General features: G+C 37.7%; 1 protein-coding gene and 1 long non-coding RNA gene across 6 annotated transcripts in view; one reads left to right on the top strand and one right to left on the bottom strand.

Moving 5' to 3' along the window:
• Positions 1-4,485, top strand: part of LOC144366241 (uncharacterized) — a 73,972-nt gene extending 69,487 nt beyond the window's left edge. Inside the window, exon 2 of the long non-coding RNA XR_013425227.1 lies at positions 3,849-4,485. This is a non-coding gene — a long non-coding RNA (uncharacterized LOC144366241). The remainder of the gene's footprint in view (positions 1-3,848) is intronic.
• Positions 1-18,584, bottom strand: part of Slc26a8 (solute carrier family 26 member 8) — a 68,655-nt gene that overhangs the window by 41,139 nt on the left and 8,932 nt on the right. For 2 of the 5 annotated variants that reach the window (XM_078020123.1, XM_078020120.1), the window contains exons 3-5: positions 16,217-16,356; positions 10,828-10,971; positions 8,937-9,118 (exon numbers count right to left, since the gene is read on the bottom strand). In XM_078020123.1, the coding sequence (XP_077876249.1) occupies positions 8,937-9,118; positions 10,828-10,971; positions 16,217-16,356 (466 nt within the window). Of the gene's footprint in view, positions 1-2,989; positions 3,140-3,881; positions 4,047-8,936; positions 9,119-10,827; positions 10,972-16,216; positions 16,357-18,584 lie in introns of all 5 variants that reach the window. The other 3 variants (XM_005318891.4, XM_040282564.2, XM_078020121.1) reach the window with 3 other exon arrangements.

Genomic DNA, 18,584 nt, shown 5'->3' with positions numbered 1-18,584 from the left:
GAGAGAGAGAGAATTTTTAATATTTATTTTTAGCTCTCGGCGGACACAACATCTTTGTTGGTATGTGGTGCTGAGGATCGAACCCGGGCCGCACGCATACCAGGTGAGCGCGCTACCACTTGAGCCACATCTCCAGCCCTAGTCCCCAACTTTCAACTAGAGGGAAAATAGACAATCTAGTAATCTATATACCTCATCATAAAGCTTTCACATCAAAGCAAAATAAACCAGAGATGAGAAACCTCAATGCCCAGGTTTTGTTTGTTTGTGAGATGGAACCCAGGGCGTCAGGCATGCTAAGTACCAAGTTTTAAGATAATAATTATATTGTTGCTTTTTTCTATTCTCTCTCTCAACACATAATTCTTTTTCCCAGCATCTGCTCCAAGAGTTCAACCAGACACAGAGCAGGGCAGCAGTTGGCTTATCTGTGATGCTATGATCTAATGAAATGTCCGGGGACAACAACTGGGAGATGCAGGGGACATGTGGATATTTGGTGAACTTTGTGTCTCTACCACGGAACACTACTTAAGGGGAAAGTAATTCTCAGGGACGGCAATCTCAATGTGAGAAATGCTGACTTTAAAACTCGGAGCTTTATTTCTGAAAATGTCTTCTTCACAGTAGAAATGTTAATTTATAACTTCAAAAGATAAATCTTCTTTGCAAATTTAAAGAAAGAAACAAGCCACCTTTTCATTGAACAGCAGTGATCTCCAGCTCTGCTATTTACCAGTCACATGAATCAGGCAAAATCAAGATCCCATCTACCCCATTTTCTTTACTGTTGTATTATATAAATGAAAGAAGGCTGAATAACACTGTGTTTGCAACTATATCAAAATAGAAACAAAATTTCTGCATAGAAAATGGGAAAATTGGGCTGGGGATGTGGCTCAAGCAGTAGCGCACTCGCCTGGCATACGTGCGGCCCCGGGTTCAATCCTCAGCACCACATACAAACAAAGATGTTGTGTCCGCCGAAAACTAAAAAATAAATATTAAAAAAAAATTCTCTCTCTCTCTCTTTCTCTCTCTTTAAAAAAAAAGAAAAAAGAAAAGAAAATGGGAAAAATTTCAGTATTCACCTATAAGTATTGGCCTATTGTGTGTTGGAAATAATAAGGGAATTAATAACTGAAAATACAAAAATATTAATAGTAATTGACTTTGAGCAGTTGTAACCATAGGAATTTCTTCCCCCTGTTTTTTAAAACCTTCATATATTTTTCAAAAATTCTAGAATGAACCTGTATTACTTTCATAAGGGGAAAAACCCTATTTAAAAATATTATAAGGGGCTGGGGATGTGGCTCAAGCAGCAGCGCGCTCGCCTGGCATGCGTGCGGCCCGGGTTCGATCCTCAGCACCACATACCAACAAAGATGTTGTGTCCGCCGAGAACTAAAAAATAAATGTTAAAAATTCTCAAAAAAAAAAAATAAATAAAAATAAAAATATTATAAGAAAAAAGTCAATAAATATAGTACTTTAAACAAATTTATTATCATTATATTAGTGTGTGCATGTGTTGCACTGGGAGTTTGACCCAGGGGCACTCTACCACTGAGCAACATCCCTAACCTGTAGGGTTTTTATTTATTTATTTATTTATTTTATATTTTAAATTTTTTGAACACAGGGTGTCACTAAGTTGCCAAGGGTGGCCTTGAGTTGAGAGTGAGGCCATCCTCCTGCCTCACTCTCCCTAATTGTTGGGATTAAAGCTGTGCACCATCACACCCAACTAAAAGTACTTTGAAAATAAGTTTTTTGAGGGGAGATCTATTGTTCAGAATGGTGGCTATAGTTAATAATAATGTGCACTTGAAAATTGCTAAGACAAGAGATATTAAATGTTCTCACAAAACAACAAAATGATAACTGCATAAGGTAATAGGAGTTTTAATCAGCTTACTTTGACTATTTCAAAACATGCTGTACACAGGAAGAATGTACAATTTTTATTTGTCAACTATACCTGAGTTTTACAAAAATTTTTTTAAAGAAAATAAACATTTTACCAATGTTGGCATATATTTTAAACTAAGGGTATATTTGGCTTTGACACAATTCAATATATTTTTTTTTCACATGTGAACATGAAATATATGATAAAGTATGTATTTTAAACCACAGGTGTGAAGATGGGCTTTTTCATAAATAATGCAGGGACAACCTGTTAGTCAATTAGGAAGAGCTAAAACTCCATTCCTTACACAGGAACACACTACAAATGGTCAGTGATCTAAATGTAAAAATTTAAAATCTATCAAGATTAAAAAGAAATGTGTGAATTCCCTTGTAACCTAGGGATAAGAAGAATTTCCTGACTTAAAATCCAGACACACAAAAAAGAAAATTTGACACATTTAAGTATCTTGAAATATTTATGTTACAAAAAACACAACAAGGGGCTGGGGATGTGGCTCAAGCGGTAGCGCGCTCGCCTGGCATGTGTGTGGCCCAGGTTCGATCCTCAGCACCACATACAAACAAAGATGTTGTGTTCGCCAAAAACTAAAAAATAAATGATAAAACTCTCTCTCTCTCTTAAAAAGAAAAAAAAAAAAAACACAACAGGATGGGCTGAGTTTGTGGCTCAGTGGTTAGAGCACTTGCCTGGCATGTGTGAGGTACTGGGTTTGATTTTCAGAACCACATATAAGTAAATGAATAAAATAAAGGTTCATGAACAACTTAAAAATATTAAAAAAACACAACAGGCAAATAAAAGAGATCTCACTATATTTATTTTTATGTGGTACTGAGGATCGAACTCAGTGCCTCACACGTGCTAGGCAAGTGCTCTACCTCTGAGCTACAACCCCATCCCCTCACTGTTTTTTTTTTTTAATTCTTCATTTTACATTCCTCTACAAACCTTTGCCTTCCTGAGCTACTTGCTTTCTATTTATTTATTTACTTTAAAAGTAGGTATTTAAAATGATCTGAATCGTGAAATTGGGACATCAAAAACACCTACCAGAATGAATTCCACTGGAAAGTTGATGGGATATTGATTGAAAGAAACTTTGATACATTTGTTGATTCTCAGAGCAACAGCAGTAGTTAGAAACAGTAGAATGCTGGTGGAATTAGCTTTGGGGAGACCTATACAGTAGTTCACTATGTTCTGAAAGAAAACAAAATTACAGAGGCTTAGAAAGAGATAGTAATTGCCTACATCTAGAAAAGGACTTTTTTTTTTTTCCTAGATTAGTTACAAAACAAGCAGTTCTAGGACATCGAGGGCAATTGAGAGGGCTGGAAGCTGATATGTATTTTTTAAAAATTAAATAAGAGATATTAAAGGAGCTAGGAGTGTAGCTCAGTTGGTAGAGCCTAGTATGTGCAAGGCCCTAAGTACCTTGAAAAATTAAAAAAAAAAGATCAAAAGAGACAGGATAGTTCAATAAAATGACTTTATGTTTCAGTGTAACAACAACAACAACTAAAACCTAGGAGTTCTACTTATTAGCCTATTCATTATTAATTTTCCCAAGCTATATACATTCTTTAACTGAGCTTCTATTCTATTTCTTTCCTACATTCAGGGACTACTTTGTATTTTATATCCTGCAGTTGTTTTAGGATATGTGTCTGTAATGAGGCATGTATTGGGAGAATTATGATACATACAGTAGTAACTTAAAGTCCAAATTATAATTAAAATTGTGCTAGGCTGAAATGGTTATTGCAACTGAGAACATGGTCCCACTGACTATCTGCAGTTAACCAAGACTCTAATAAGTCTACGACTTGCTTGACTGAGCTGCCTCTCAGCCACATCTCCTTTTGGGAAAGGGCAGAAGTCTCTTTACTTGGTCCACTTGTTTTTGCAGGCCAGGAGCTGGGTGAGGGGTGAAGTTACTCACATAGAAGAAGGAGATGGGACCAGCGTGGAAGCTAATTACAATCCCTAAGATACAAGTCAGCTGGGACAGCATGATGTGCAGAGCGACAGCAGCTAGGTAAGCACTGATCAGAGCCTCCGGAAGGTAAGCGGACAGAAAGCCCATACCAAGCACGCCCATTGATATCTGCAAGGGGTTCAGATGGAAAAAGAAAGCCAGAAAGGGGCATCAAACCAGAAATGGCACCAAAGACACTCATCAGGGGCCCCACGACTCCTTATCAGAAAGAAGAGTTTCCAACGAAGAAGTTATGGGAGGCCCCTTTGAGAACTTTTCTGCCTCGCTTTCCCCAGTGAATGGAGACTCACGAAATAAGCTGGGCCCTGGCCTGTAGGCTCAGAAGTACCCAACGAGCATGAAACCAACCACACTCCTTTCTTCCAGAGCACCGTCAGCTCTCAGGTTCTTGCTCTAGAATCTACTGCCCTCTAGGTTGACAAGAAGGAAATGCCAAGAGGTGACCGCAACAAGCCTTTACCCTTTCAAACCTTTCGTATGTTAGCATCCCTGTGAGGAATGCAGCTTTTCACAGAGGAAAGGACAATAAACTGGCATCCAGTTCAAACTCCTTGGCCTTTGACTCTTACCTTTACTAAGAATGACTAAACTGAATCTATTTATGACTTCAGGAATCATGTAATCCTGAACACATAATTAAGATATAATGCAGGTTAAGTATCCCAAATCCAAAAACCTGAAATCAAAAATTGCTCCAAAATTCAAGTTTTTCAGTGCCAACTCAATTCCACACCTGACCTCATGTGATGGGCTGCAAAGCGTGAGTGCACTAAAAATGTTGTAGAAAAGTTACCTTCAGGGTAAGTGAACGAAGTGTATATGAAACATAAATGACTTTCATGTTTTGACTTAGATCCCATTCCTGAGATATCCCCCTCATGTATAGACAAATAATCAAAAAATCTGAAAAAATATGGAATTCAAAACACTCGGGTCCTGAGCATTTCAGATAAGGCATACTTAACCTGTATTGAATTTTTTTTTTTTTAAATATTTACTTTTTGGGCTGGGGATGTGGCTCAAGCGGTAACGCACTAGCCTGGCATGCGCGGGGCGCTGGGTTCTATCCTCAGCAACAAATAAAATAAGGATGTTGTGTCCACCGAAAACTGAAAAATAAATATTAAAAAATTCTCTCTTCCTCTCTCCTCTCTAAAAAAAAAAAAATACTTTTTTAGGTGGACACAAAATCTTTATTTTTGTTTTTTTAAATATTTTATTTTTTAGTTGTAGTTGGATATAATACCTTTATTTATTCTTTTTTTTTTTTTAAAGAGAGAGTGAGAGAGGAGAGAGAGAGAGAATTTTTAGTATTTATTTTTTAGTTCTCGGCGGACACAACATCGTTGTTTGTACGTGGTGCTGAGGATTGAACCCGGGCCTCACGCATGCCAGGCAAGCGCGCTACCGCTTGAGCCACATCCCCAGCCCCTTTTATTTATTCTTATGTGGTGCTGAGGTTCAAACCCAGTGCCTCATGCATGCTAGGCGAGCACTCTACCACTGAGCCACAACCCCAGCCCTTAACCTGTATTTTAAATGTGTATTTTACATATGTGTGTACATATATATATATATATGATAAAAATATGTTATATAACATACAACATATACACAAATGATCTTCAAGGATGATATCAAACTCTTAAACTTCAGGAAATGAAATTAGAGATTGCGAACACCAATTTATATACATTTTTACTCTTTGAGGTTTTTTTAATGTGTATGTCCATTTTTTATACTTAAAAAAAACCCCTAGGGTTATAAAATGGGTGCATACCCCCATAATAGGGTATGTTAAGAACACTGGCACAACTTCATAAAAACAATTCAGGAAAAGGTGAAGATAGAACAAAATGGAAGTTTAAAAGCTAACTATTGTTATCACTTCATCCTCCACTGCACTAAAATGCTCAGAAAACAAAGTTAGAACAATAAATCCTTTGGTTTTAAAAGATTTTTGTTTCAAAACTCTCAATCAGCCTGCCCTGTGTCTCCTTTGATCTGTCAGTACTGCCCAATACACTCCAACTCCAGGTAGAGCAAGCTGCTTCTTATTGTCAGTGTGGTTGGCTGACTGCCACCTCTGTGTTTATGTACCAACCCTTCTGTTTTGCCATCTTGGCCAATATAGGTTCACTATCTCTTTCGAGAGCTCAGTCCAATTCTTCTTCTTTAAGGGGTTTTGTGAAAACAGCATGGTTCTTGGGTCTGGAGAACCGGGCTTCAATACTGGGTCCTGCCAACTCACCGAGTGTGGACACCTCGACTCCCTGAAGTTTGGTTTTGTCATCTTTAAACATGAATAAGGGCTGGAGTTGTGGCTCAGTGGTAGAGTGCTTGCCTAGAACATGCGAGGCCCTAGGTTTGATCCTCAGCACCACATAAAAATAAATAAATAAAGGTATTGTGTCCACATACAACTAAAAAATAAATATTAAAAAAAAACATGAATAATACTACATACATCCCCATGATGTACAATCACAAGAATGGAAAGTTATTCTTCATGTATGTATAATATGTCAAAATACATTCTACTGTCATGTATAACTAAAAAGAACAAATATAAAAAGGCAGAGCTAGAAAAAATACCAAATACAGAGAGATATGGATTCAATTATGTAACATGTACAACACCTTGCTCAAATATGAAAATAGCGACAGACACAAATTCTCATCACTCATTTTCATACCACCCTTTCCTTCTACCTTGTACATGGCAAATGTCCACTATCAACCTAGAATTCCCTCTGGCCCACTGTGATATGGCATCAGGTTCTGTGTTGGCATAAAATTCTAGGCAGCCATTATCAACCAGTCAGAATCAGCCTGTGAGACAAAACTTATATGAAAGATTTTTATAGGAAGAATTTATAAAAAGATTTTTTTTAAAGTGTATGTGGAGGGGCTCAATAGATAGTTCTTTCCTTCCCAGAAAACTCCATTCCAACTAAAGGTTATTCTTTGACTTCACTGGCACAGTCTCCACTTTTATAAGTATTATTTTATGTTTTAACACTACCTAGAGCACCAATTCTGGAGGCTGAGAGCCCTGAGACTGAATCTGAGTTTGATATCTTGAGTCTGTGTGTCCTTGGGCAATCTATTTAACTTCTCCCTGCCTTTGGGTCCATAAAATAAGGACCACTATTAATACATACCTTCATAAAGAGAGTTACTGTGAGGATCAAATGAGGTAGTACATGTACAATGAGCAGCAATAAATGTTAGCTATTATCAAGTTCAGACTTCTATTTATAAGTTAAATGTTAGATGGACTTGCAGACTTAAGAAACAATACAGACAGATCCATATACTCTTTATCCAATTTTTCCCAATGATAACATCTTGTAAAACAGTATCACAACTAGGAGATTAACATTGATATGGCCAAGATACAGGGTAATTCTGTCACTACAAGGACCCCTCCTGAAGCCACGTTATGATTGTCCCCATATCCCTCTCACCCCATTCTAACCCCCAAGCAACCACTAATCTGTTCATTTCTATAATTTTGTCACTTTCAAGAATGCTACATATGTGGAGTTACATATTATGTAAACACTCCTATTTTAAATTTCATTGATTTTTACTTTTTTTAAACTTTTTTTCCTTTTGTCTGTGTTAGGTTTAGTTTACTCTTATTTCTCTAAGTTCTTGAAGTTGGAGCTTAGATTAGTGAGACTTCCTTTCTTCTCTTGTATTTCAGTGCTATAAATTTCACCCATAGAACTGCTTTAGCTGTGTCCCACAAATTTTGATAAATGCCTTTTAAAAAATTCCTTGATTTTTTTTCTGTGATCCATGGATTATTTATAAATATGTTGTTCAATTTCCAAGTGGTTGAAGACTTTCATGTTCACTTTTTGTTAATGTGTTTAGTTTGATTACACTGTGCTCAGAGAATACGCTCTGTCTGGTTTAAATTCTTTTAAGTGTTAAGGTTTGTTTTATCAATGAGTATTAGACTATCTTGGTACATGTTCGGTGGGTCCATTAAAAAGAATGTGTATTCAGCTATTATTGAATGGATTGTTTTGTAAATATCTTTTAAATTCTGTTAGTTTGATGGCATCGTTGAATTTTTTAATATACTTGCTTATTTTGTCTAGTTTTATTGTTTAAAGAAAAGTGTTGATATTATAAATTTGTAATTTGTTGATATTATGAACTGTAATTATGAATTTGTCAATTTCTCCTTTCAGTTCTATCAAATTTTGCTTCTCATAATGTTCTCTTTTTTGGTGCATCTAGATTTAGGATTGCTATGTCTTCCTGGTAGATTGATCCCTTTTTTCCACTTAACTGAGGTATAATTGAAGAAATTGTTTCTATTTTTCACTTACAACATCATGGTTTGATATACCTAACCACTAAGCCCCCAGCCCCAGCCCTTTTTTATCTTTTATTTAGAGACAGGGTCTAGCTGAGTTGCTTAGGGCCTTGCTAAATTGCTGAGGTTGGCTTTGAACTCACTATTCTTCTGCCTCAGCCTCCTAAGCTGCTGGAATTATGAACATATACCACTGCACCTGGCAGGAGTCCTATTCTTGATAAAGAATATAGAATAATTTAAATTTTTTTTAGTTGTAGATGGACACAATACCTTTATTTACTTATTTTTATGTGGTGTTGAAGATTTAACCCAGTGCCTCACATGTGTAAGGTAAACACTCTACCTCTGGGCTACAAACCCAGCCCCTAGAATAATTTTTTTAAAAAATCAGGAGTGTCACTCTGGACCCTAAAACCCTTCTCTGTCTCAGAGGAGAAAGGATTTATGAGAAAGTTCAGTCAGTATCTTTTCCTAAATTAGTGGTGGATTATTTCAGAAGAAGTTTCATCACTGAGGAGTCAGCCTATCTACACATTCCACAACTAAATGACTGACATTCCAGATCTATCACCATGGGCCACAGGAGCAGTTAAAAGAAGGGGTCCATTTATAACCCTTTACTTTTTTCTTTTCCAGGAGTTCAGAGACTCTGATCCTACCTGAAAAATCCCAGTCAGAAAAGTTGTAGTTTGCACCACATTTAAGGATCTGTTATAGTTGAGAAAGTAGGTGGGGGAAGAAAAGTCATCCTTGATAAAAGTTCCCATGACCAGGTGACCATAATTGAATGGTCTCTCCTTCAGGACGTTGATCATCAGAGCACTCACAAGGAAGAAGGGACCTATAGGAGAAGATATTAGACAGAAGGTGAGGTTTTACATCCAGGCAAACTGACAGGTACCGACAAAAGCAAGGCTTGGCCTGATTATTTTGTATTGTCTTCAATTTGAAGAGACTTTCTTATTTGCAAGTGGCCATAGAAGGATCTGGGAAGTAAGAAAGAGCAGGGAAGAGAATAGTGACTCCACATACTGTCACCAACTCATTGGATTTAGATGCTGGTGGTCCAGGTATTTACATCATGGGTATATGGGGTGGGAGTCAAAGAGAAATTGACTTGAAATGGATATCAGGCTCAGTCACTGCACCTGCACTTAGAGACATATAAAAGTAAAATGGTGTGAAAGGGTCATAAAAAAGCTACAAGAATAATAGGAAGAATACCCCACAATTTTTTTTGAGGTGGGGTTTTGCTAGGTTGTCCCAGCTGGCTTCAAACTCTTGGGCTCAACTGATACTTCCAAGCAGCTGGGACTACAGGTGCATGCCACTGCACTTGGCTCAGTACCCAATACTTCTAGAGGTCTTACCATGTGCAAGACAACATCATGCTAAACCTGTTTCAAACAGTGTTTCACTTACTCCTCATATTGACATATATGCACATGGGAGCAAAGGCAAATCTTCCTTTAAAGTACCTAAACTATAAGAGGTCTTCCTGTCAGAATTTGGAAATATTTGTGAGGTGCCCCAGGAACTTGGGAATAGTATTTGAGTGTAAAAAGCCACACTTAATGGAGTTAATTAAGTAAAGTACAAAACATCTGATTAATGCCCTGAACAAGACTGGATTAAGTGACCATTGCAGAAAGTCTAATTAATGACAATGAGACAAATAGCTTTCTCCTCCTCCTCCTCTCCTCTTCCTTCTTCTTCTTCTTTTAATTAAAGCTGTACCAAGATTTTGTTACCAATCAACATTTGATAAGAGGTCCACTGGTTTTGGTAAATAATAAACATTTTTATAACAACAACAACAAAAACAAAAAGCCATAGTAACATTCCACATCTAAAAGAATGGGATAGTAACCAACAGAATGTATAAACATATCTGGAGAATGGGTATGTCGATAAGAATGTTCAAAGTTTGCCACTAGAAGTTGTGCAAAGGGGAAGCCCAGGAAAAGGTACCTCACAGAGTGAATGTTCTTGATGTCCTTCCAAGCCTCTTGGGGCATTTTGTGATTAATTCAGTGTTACCTAGGTTAAGTAAATGTAATGATTGGGTGACTTTTAACTATTCTGGTCCCTCTGACAGTCATTTCTAATTATAAATCAGTAGATGGACTTTTGACTCAGGCAAGGAAAACGTGCTGTGGGCTTGGGTGTTTTTCTCATTGTAAATTAATAAGCTGACTGGCTGTATTATAAACCAGCCCAATGGAACTGGGCTATTATAGGTCCAGCTAAAGACTGGAATATTAGCCGAATCATTTTTAGGTGTTTGGGTAGTAGGCAGACAAATTCCAAGATGTGGCAATTTCACCAAGGAAGTACTTCTGCCATTAAATTCTTTTGGGAAACATCTTGGTGGCCTGTTTTTCTAGGTGACACTAGTAATGACACACTAAAAGAAGTATTTATATTTTTAATGTAAATACTAACTGCATGAACCAACTATTTATCTTCTGTCTCTTTTCTATCTTAAAGATAACTTTAAATCAGATTTCTTAGCAATAAGCAAATGATTGAGGAAGAAATTTCATCTACCTCCTTTGGTTCCAGTATTGAACTCACCAATGGACATTTGATGACATGATCCAAAAATTACATAAATTACAGAAGAACAGAAAGCTGTGTAAGCGACATTAAGAGGAGGAATCAGTTGTCTTGTCATCAAAGAAAGTGTCAGACCTGAAAAGATAATGTAAATAATAAAAGGTTGTTTGGCTTTTAAAAGTCACCTTAAATAGAAACTGTAAAAAAATAATTAAAAATAGTCCATGTGAAGTCAGGCATGGTGGCTTATGACTGAATCCCAGCTACTCTGATCCCAACTACTCAGGATTACTGAGGCTAGAGGATACCAACTTGGAGGCCAGCTTGGGCAACACAGAAAGACCCCAATCTCAAACAACAACAGCAACAAGAAGATCCATGTGTACAGCCAAGTGAATGTGGTAATAGCATCCCTTGACAACAACTTCTAATGAATACCTTTTATTATCTCCTCCAATTCTTACCTTCCTTTTCTAATTTACCTTGTTTGTTGACACCTCAGTTCTTTATCACAGAATGAAACAAATTTCACTGTGAAGTCTTAATACTAAATAAGGAAAGCAAACACCATGACAATACAATTCGGAGTTCCAGTGTCCAGAAGTACCATTCCTATCCTTAGTCTAGTACAAGATGGCCCTGGGAACCCTCCAGGGCTGAAGATAGAGCTGGAGGCAAGGCAAGAATCACACTTAACTGACTTGACTCCAAGTTGATATGTGCTATTTCTTTTCTATCTGCCCAACACTCCAATCTCTTCCTTTAGCTCCTTCAACACTTTCCTTTTCTAAGATGCACCATGAGAATTTGGAAAATTTAAAGCAAAGATAATAACATGTATGATGTCATCCTTTTGATGTTTCAAGTCCACACTTCCTGGGCTTAAGGGCTTTTCCTCAACTTACATGTTACCAATATATTCATTGAAATTCAGTTATGAGTTCAGCCAGCTACTTTATTATGTTATACAAACAAGGCTTCTTCTAAATGGAAAATTTCAAACATATACAAGTAGAGAGCATGTATAATGAACTCCTGAATACCATCATTCACCTCAACAATGGTCCACCCATGGCCAATCTTGTTTTACCTATACCCCAATTCTCTCCCACCCTGTATTGGTTTGAGGCAAATCCAAAATACCAAATCACCATAAGATGGCTCTGATACTTTAACTACAATAGCATTACCATCCACTCAATGTTCAAACATCCCTAATTATCTCATAAATGGTCATTGTGGTATCGGGTGTCTAAGAGGATACACAATGGGCAATTGGTATTCCTGCCTTAAGTGTGAGAAGACCCAATAACTTGCTTCTAAGGAACATACTACAATATAAACGACAGGAGGTCACCACCCCGATAAGGCTGCAAGGAAAAAAATCTATGGCTTCCATCTTTATTGCTAGTGTTGTCTTCAAAGGTGTCTGACCTCTGTGGTCACATGGACTCTTGGGCATGAAAGGGCCTCACACTTGGTTTAATGCTTTGCTGTCACTATCTTGAATTTCTGAATAAGTTTTGCACTAGGGGCCTTGCATTTCCATTTTGTCTTGGGCCTCACACTTGCAGATGGTCTCACCAGATGCCATGTTGTGAAGATGCTCAAGCATCTTCATCTATGGGGAGGAACTCAGGCCTGTCAGTAAACATGAGAGTGAGCTTGTAAGTGGATCTTCTGAGTTCTATCCACAGCCATATGAGTGAGCATGGAAACAGGTCCTCCGGCCTCAGTAGGTCCTTAAAATGACTAATAGCTTGATTGTAGCCCTATGAGAGACCTCCAGCCAGAGGTAGGGTGGGTTTTGAGGCAATCTTTAGCAAATTATTATTTGCTTTCCTATTTCACAGTCTGTTAAATCAAGATCCAAATATGGCCCTGATCGAAATATCTCAAGTCTATTATAATTTACAGGCTCATACTTTTTTTTTCTCCATAAGCACGGTTATACAGTTTGCAGGAGACAGAAAACACGCTCAGATGAGCTTATGCAAAATAGGAGACTTAAAAGGGTACAAAGAGTAGCTGGACGTCATCAGAGACTGGGACCAAAAGGGCATCAGGACCCAAGGCAGCTATTTCCCCCATTTTTTCTCTTTGCTCCAGGGTTGAACAGTGTCATGTCTTTGTTTCCAATTTGAGGCTATTATGAGTAGTAGTGTTCTGAATATTCTTGTACCTGTCTCCCAGTACACATAGGTACAAGTTCCTTGAGATTATAAACCCTTAATTATAACTTCTGGGGCATTTACTAGATAATGCCAAACTGTTTTCCAAATGGTTGTGCAATTTATATTCCCGCTAGCAATATACGAGAGCGCCTGTTGTTCACATCTGTGCTGGCACGTCATACTGTCAGATTTTTAATTTTAGGGTATATGGTGGTAACTCATTTTAATTTCAATTTCTACTTCATCAATTACTTGTAATTTGGAGCATTCTTATATAGTTGTAAAGGAGTCTTATCTATATTATAAATAAAATCTTTGTAGTGTATATGTATTACAAATATTCTCCCCCATTCTGTGATTTTCTCTTTTGTTCTTTCTTTCTTTCTTCTTCCTTTCCCTCTTCTTTTTTGTTATGCTAAGGAGTGAACCCAAGGCTTCATACATGCTCGGTGTTCTACTACTGTGCTATGTCCCCAGCCCTATGACTTGCTTTTCAATCTTTATAGAGGCTTAGAATAGACAAGTTCTTAAATTTTACTTAATTCATTTTGTCAGTCTTTTTCTTTGGTCCTTTCCTTTTGCTTTTTGTGTCTCATTTCTACCTTAAGATTGTGTTGGTAGACTGTGAAGGAATACAATTTCCTCCATTATTAAAAAAAATCTTTATTGTTTTACTTTTCACAGTTAAGTCTTTAAGCCACCAGGAGTTGACATTTGTGTATGGTGTGAGATAGGGATATAATGTTTTTTCCTATATTAGTATCCAACTTTTCACATACATAATTTATCATTAAAAAGCCATCTCTGTAGTGACATATGATATCAATCATGTGATTCATCTCAGCAGCTCAGGAGGCTGAGGCAGGAGGATGGCGAGTTCAAAGCTAGCCTCAGCAAAAGCGAGGTATTAAGCAACTCAGTGAGACCCTGTCTCTAAACAAAATACAAAATAGGGCTGGGGATGTGGCTCAGTGGTTGAGTGCCCCTGAGTTCAATCCTCAGTACTCCTACAAAATAAATAAATAAATCATATGATTCATATATGTGTCACTCTCTTTTCTATTCCATTGGCTTAGTTGTTGATTCATGGAATACTACAGTGTCTTAATTACATTTTTTTTCTTTTGGTAATTAGTAGGGTAATAGTTTTGCTAATTCACTTTTTTTTTTTTTAGAGAGAGAGAGAATTTTTTAATATTTATTTTTTTAGTTTTCAGTGGATACAACATCTTTTTTTTTAAAGAGAGAGGGAGGGGGGGAGGGGGAGAGAGAGAGAGAGAGAGAGAGAGAGAGAGAGAGAGAGAGTAAGAATTTTTTTTAATATTTATTTTTTTTTAGTTCTCGGCGGATACAACATCTTTGTTTGTATGTGGTGCTGAGGATCGAATCCTGGCTGCACGCATGCCAGGCAAGCGCACTACTGCTTGAGCCACATCCCCAACCCACAACATCTTTATTTTATTTTTATGTGGTGCTGAGGATCGAACCTAGCGCCGCGCTCATGCCAGGCAAGTGTGTTACCGCTTGATCCACATCCCCAGCCCCTACTAATTCACTTTTTATTGTGAAATGTAATGTACATATAGAAAGTGTATTAAAATAGACGTATTCAGCAATAAAAAGGAACAAATCAAGATGTGGTTGCACATCCCCATAATCCTAGCTACTCAAGAAGCTAAGGCAGGAGGAGTACCACATGTTTGAGGCCAGCTTCAGACACTAATTGAAACCCTGTCTCAAAATAAAAATATAAAGGGTTGGGATTTAAAACATTATTTGCCTAGTTTGTGCAGGGTCCTGGATTTGATGCCCAGTACAGGGGGGAAAAAAAAAGCAAACAAATGCAAATATTGATATATACAATTTGCATGAATATCAAAGGCATAATACTAAATTAAGCTAGCCTTCAAAAATTGCATACTGTATGGTTTTATTTATATGGTATTCTCAAAGAGACAGAACCATGGTGATGGTGAACACGGCAGTTGTTAACAGGGGTCAGGGGTCAGGGGAGTAGGAGACTAAAAAAGGGAAGGCACAGAAGAGATGTTGGGGTGATGGAACGACTCTATATCCAGGTTGTGGTGGTGATTTCACAGATTTGTACATGTATTGAAATTCACAGAACTATATACCAAAAGGAAAACAAATTTACTGTATGATAATTTATAAATAAACAAATATTTTAAAAGGCATTTAATTTTCCCCAATTAACATCCCTATGCCAGAGCTGAATTTCAGCCACCACTTGACCTTTTGTTTGGTCTCTTTTGTGTTTTGCACAATCTGTACAATTACAAGTTTCAGCACTGCTGGTTGGCCCCAGAATAACAGAGAAATGAGGATGTTTAATCACTATGTAGGAGATTGAAGGTGAAGCTCAGAGGTAGAATGCTTTCCTAGCATGCATGAGGCTCTGGGTTCAATCTCCAGTATGGAAAAAAAAAAAAAAAAGACTATATGAGAACAGAGAACTTCTGTGAGTAAAGGAGTAATAAAAACCCATTCTCTTGTCTCTGGAAAAATTTGGTCTTGGGTTAACTTTCTATTGTTTCCCTGGAGACGTGATAACAGAATGTCAGCTGTGCTACCAGCCATGGTAAACAGGAGCTCAATTAGTGCACTCCATCTGGACCTCGAGGACTGTGAATGAAAGATAAATATCCAGTGGGAAGCCCTAGCTTTGGTCTTCTCTAGACATAGGGTCTCTTATATCTTGGAGTGTCCCTTCTAGGACCTTGGAAGAGATTTGTTAAAAGAGTTGTTGGTTCCTATTTGGGAAACAAGGTTTCTAAAGCCCAGAGGGCTCCCACTTCTATGTGTGTGACTTTGTCTTACATCTGAACTGCCAATTGAGAGTGGCCTCTGGGATGCTGTGTCTGTTGGAGAGATGCCGGCAAATGTTTCTTAGTAAAAACCAATGCCAAGTGCGATCTATTGTAATCGAGAGTATGAAATCATTAGTTAAGCAAAGGTGACCAAAAGTGGGTGTTATAAATATTCTGAAAAGTGTTCAAGGGTGTAAGCTAATTTAAAACTTTTGGAACCATCCTGGAGAGGTTAGAAATCTGGCAGTTGAAGGGAACATGTGATAATAATGTGAATAAAATTCACGCTTCTTCCCTAGCACTAGTAATTGTTTATTCTGAAAGCAGAAAAGGTCCCATAGACTGTCTTTGGGTGAAAAGGCTTTGAATTGTCCTTACCTTCAGGAATTTGCACAATGCCAACACTTAAACCAGCAAGTAAATCTCCAAGAAGCCATTCCTTAAATCGGTACAAACATGTCCATTGGAGGAAGGGAAAGATCATATACATGCATCTTAGAAACCTATGCCATGAGCAGCTGTGAGAAAGAAGAGCAGAGACTTGATTATTTTCTCCAAAGAGTATGCCCACGGAGTCAAGAAAGGCATAGTGCACCACCCGTGCTTCCAGATAGCAGAGTTTCGCATCAGCTCTATTGACATTTTCTTTAATACTTTTAGTTGTAGATGGACACAATACCTTTATTTTGTTTACTTATCATTATGTGGTGCTGAGGATTGAAGAGTCTCACACATGCTAGGCAAGCACTCTACCACTGAGCTATGACCTCAGCCCTCTAGTGACCATTTTAACCCATCAGACTGCCCATGCATTGCAGGATGTCTAGCAGCATCCCTGGCCTCTAGCCACTAGATGTCAGTAGTCCTTCCTTCCCTAGCTGTGACAATCCAAAATATCTCAAGACATTACCAAATCACCTGGACAGTCAGTGCTATGTAAATGTCAAGAACTAAAATTCATACATATTTGTACAATTATTTCTGTGTTAGTTTGGAAAGATTAAACCTCCCCATTTCCAATAGAAAAATGAATTGCTGTTGCTTTCCTCATGATAAGGACAGTTCTTCAAGATGTGATGTGGTGGGGGGGGGCAATTAACACATTCATATCATTCCCATATACTAAAGTTTTTACCAGACATGAACTATGTCTGTCATTGATCTGTGATATGTAGAAATTTATGGAAAATATAGAATATGGAATTCGGTGCCTAAGGAGTTAGCTATGTAAAGAAAAGAACTTTATAGCCAGGCACTATGGCACAGGCCTGTAATCCTTAGTGACTTGGAAGGCTGAGGCAGGAGGATCTTAAGTACTTAGTAAGAACCTATCTTAAAAAATTAAAGGAGTTGGGAATGTCACTCAGTGGTGGAGTGTCCCTGGGTTCAACCCTCAGTTTAAAAAAAAAAAAAGGATACATGTGTGTGTGTGTGTAAAATATATGTACAAATGTATGTGATATATATATATATACATACACACACATACATACATATATGTATATGTATGTATGTGTGTGTGTGTGTGTGTGTGTGTATATATATATATATATATATATATAAAATCATTTAACACAATGAACTTAACCGGAAGCAATTTTGTTCCCCAGAGTATGTCTGCCAATATTTGGCAGTATATCTTATTCTCATAATTGCCATATAATAGGTAGAGGCCAGGGATACGGCTAAAAATCCTAAAATGGACAGGACATCTCTCCAAAGAAAGAGCTTTCTGGTACAGAATGTCAAGGTTAAAAGCTGAGTGTGGTTGATATGCCTGTAGTCCCAGCTACTTGGGAGGCTGAGGCAGGGGGTCATTTGAGCTCATAATTTACCACCAGTCTGGGAAACTTAGAGCTCATCTCAAAACAAAAGCAAAATGTCAATGTTGCTGAGATTGAATAAACCTGGTTTAACCTTTAGACCATCTAAATGAGCAGAATCACCACTAGTCAATGAATCAATCAAACCAATTTGGTTTTAAATTGCCTTTTGCTTTTTATATTTTAGCATGAGTTGTAAGCCAAGAATACGGAGATTTTTTTTTTCACTTGTGAGCTGTGCTAGGTAGTTGGGATTTATTATAACAACAAATATAACTGTAGTGTGCTCAGAAAAGAAGTCATTTCACATGTTTTCTCTTTCAACTGTAAGCAACACTATCTCTAAGGTATGTAAGGCCAAATAACTATAAATGACTTTGCTAAGGTCAAGGTAGTAAGTGGGAGCAGAGCTGGGGCTAGAAGCCAGGTCTTCTGGTTCCCTGGCCAGTGTTCTATTCACTCTTGTGACCTCCACAGTACCTCCTGACAGCTGTGAAATTCTGCTCAGGAATAAGTACATTGATTTGGAAGGAACATCACATTGCTATTCTTCTGAAAGTGGTGCGTTTGAGGCAGGTGCATAAAGAGTGTTCTCTTTAATTATGAGTCTTTTTTGGGGAGAGGAGAGTATGGCACTGGAACAGTTTGTTCCTTTACAAGGTCCAGTCGTCCCTCCTTGCCACGTGCCACTTGGCTCAAGACCAGCTACTCTGCAGAGTCATCAAAGTTCTTTGGCATAGTGAAAAATAAAATTGACATGGAGTGATGAGGATCTAAGAATGAATGGAATCAGAGAGGCAGTTAGAGGAATAGAAACTGAACCTAATGGGGGAAAGGGAGAAGTATATATTTAGACGTGATTTGGATCTCAGTTAAGGCATCTTAAGAGTGAGGAATGCGGGCTGGGATTGTAGCTCAGTGGT

The sequence above is a fragment of the Ictidomys tridecemlineatus genome, chromosome 8 (genome assembly GCF_052094955.1).
Source record: "Ictidomys tridecemlineatus isolate mIctTri1 chromosome 8, mIctTri1.hap1, whole genome shotgun sequence".
NCBI lineage: Eukaryota > Metazoa > Chordata > Mammalia > Rodentia > Sciuridae > Ictidomys > Ictidomys tridecemlineatus.
The sequence above is the reverse complement of the archived record's forward strand: the minus strand, read 5'-3'. Positions and strand labels throughout refer to the sequence as shown.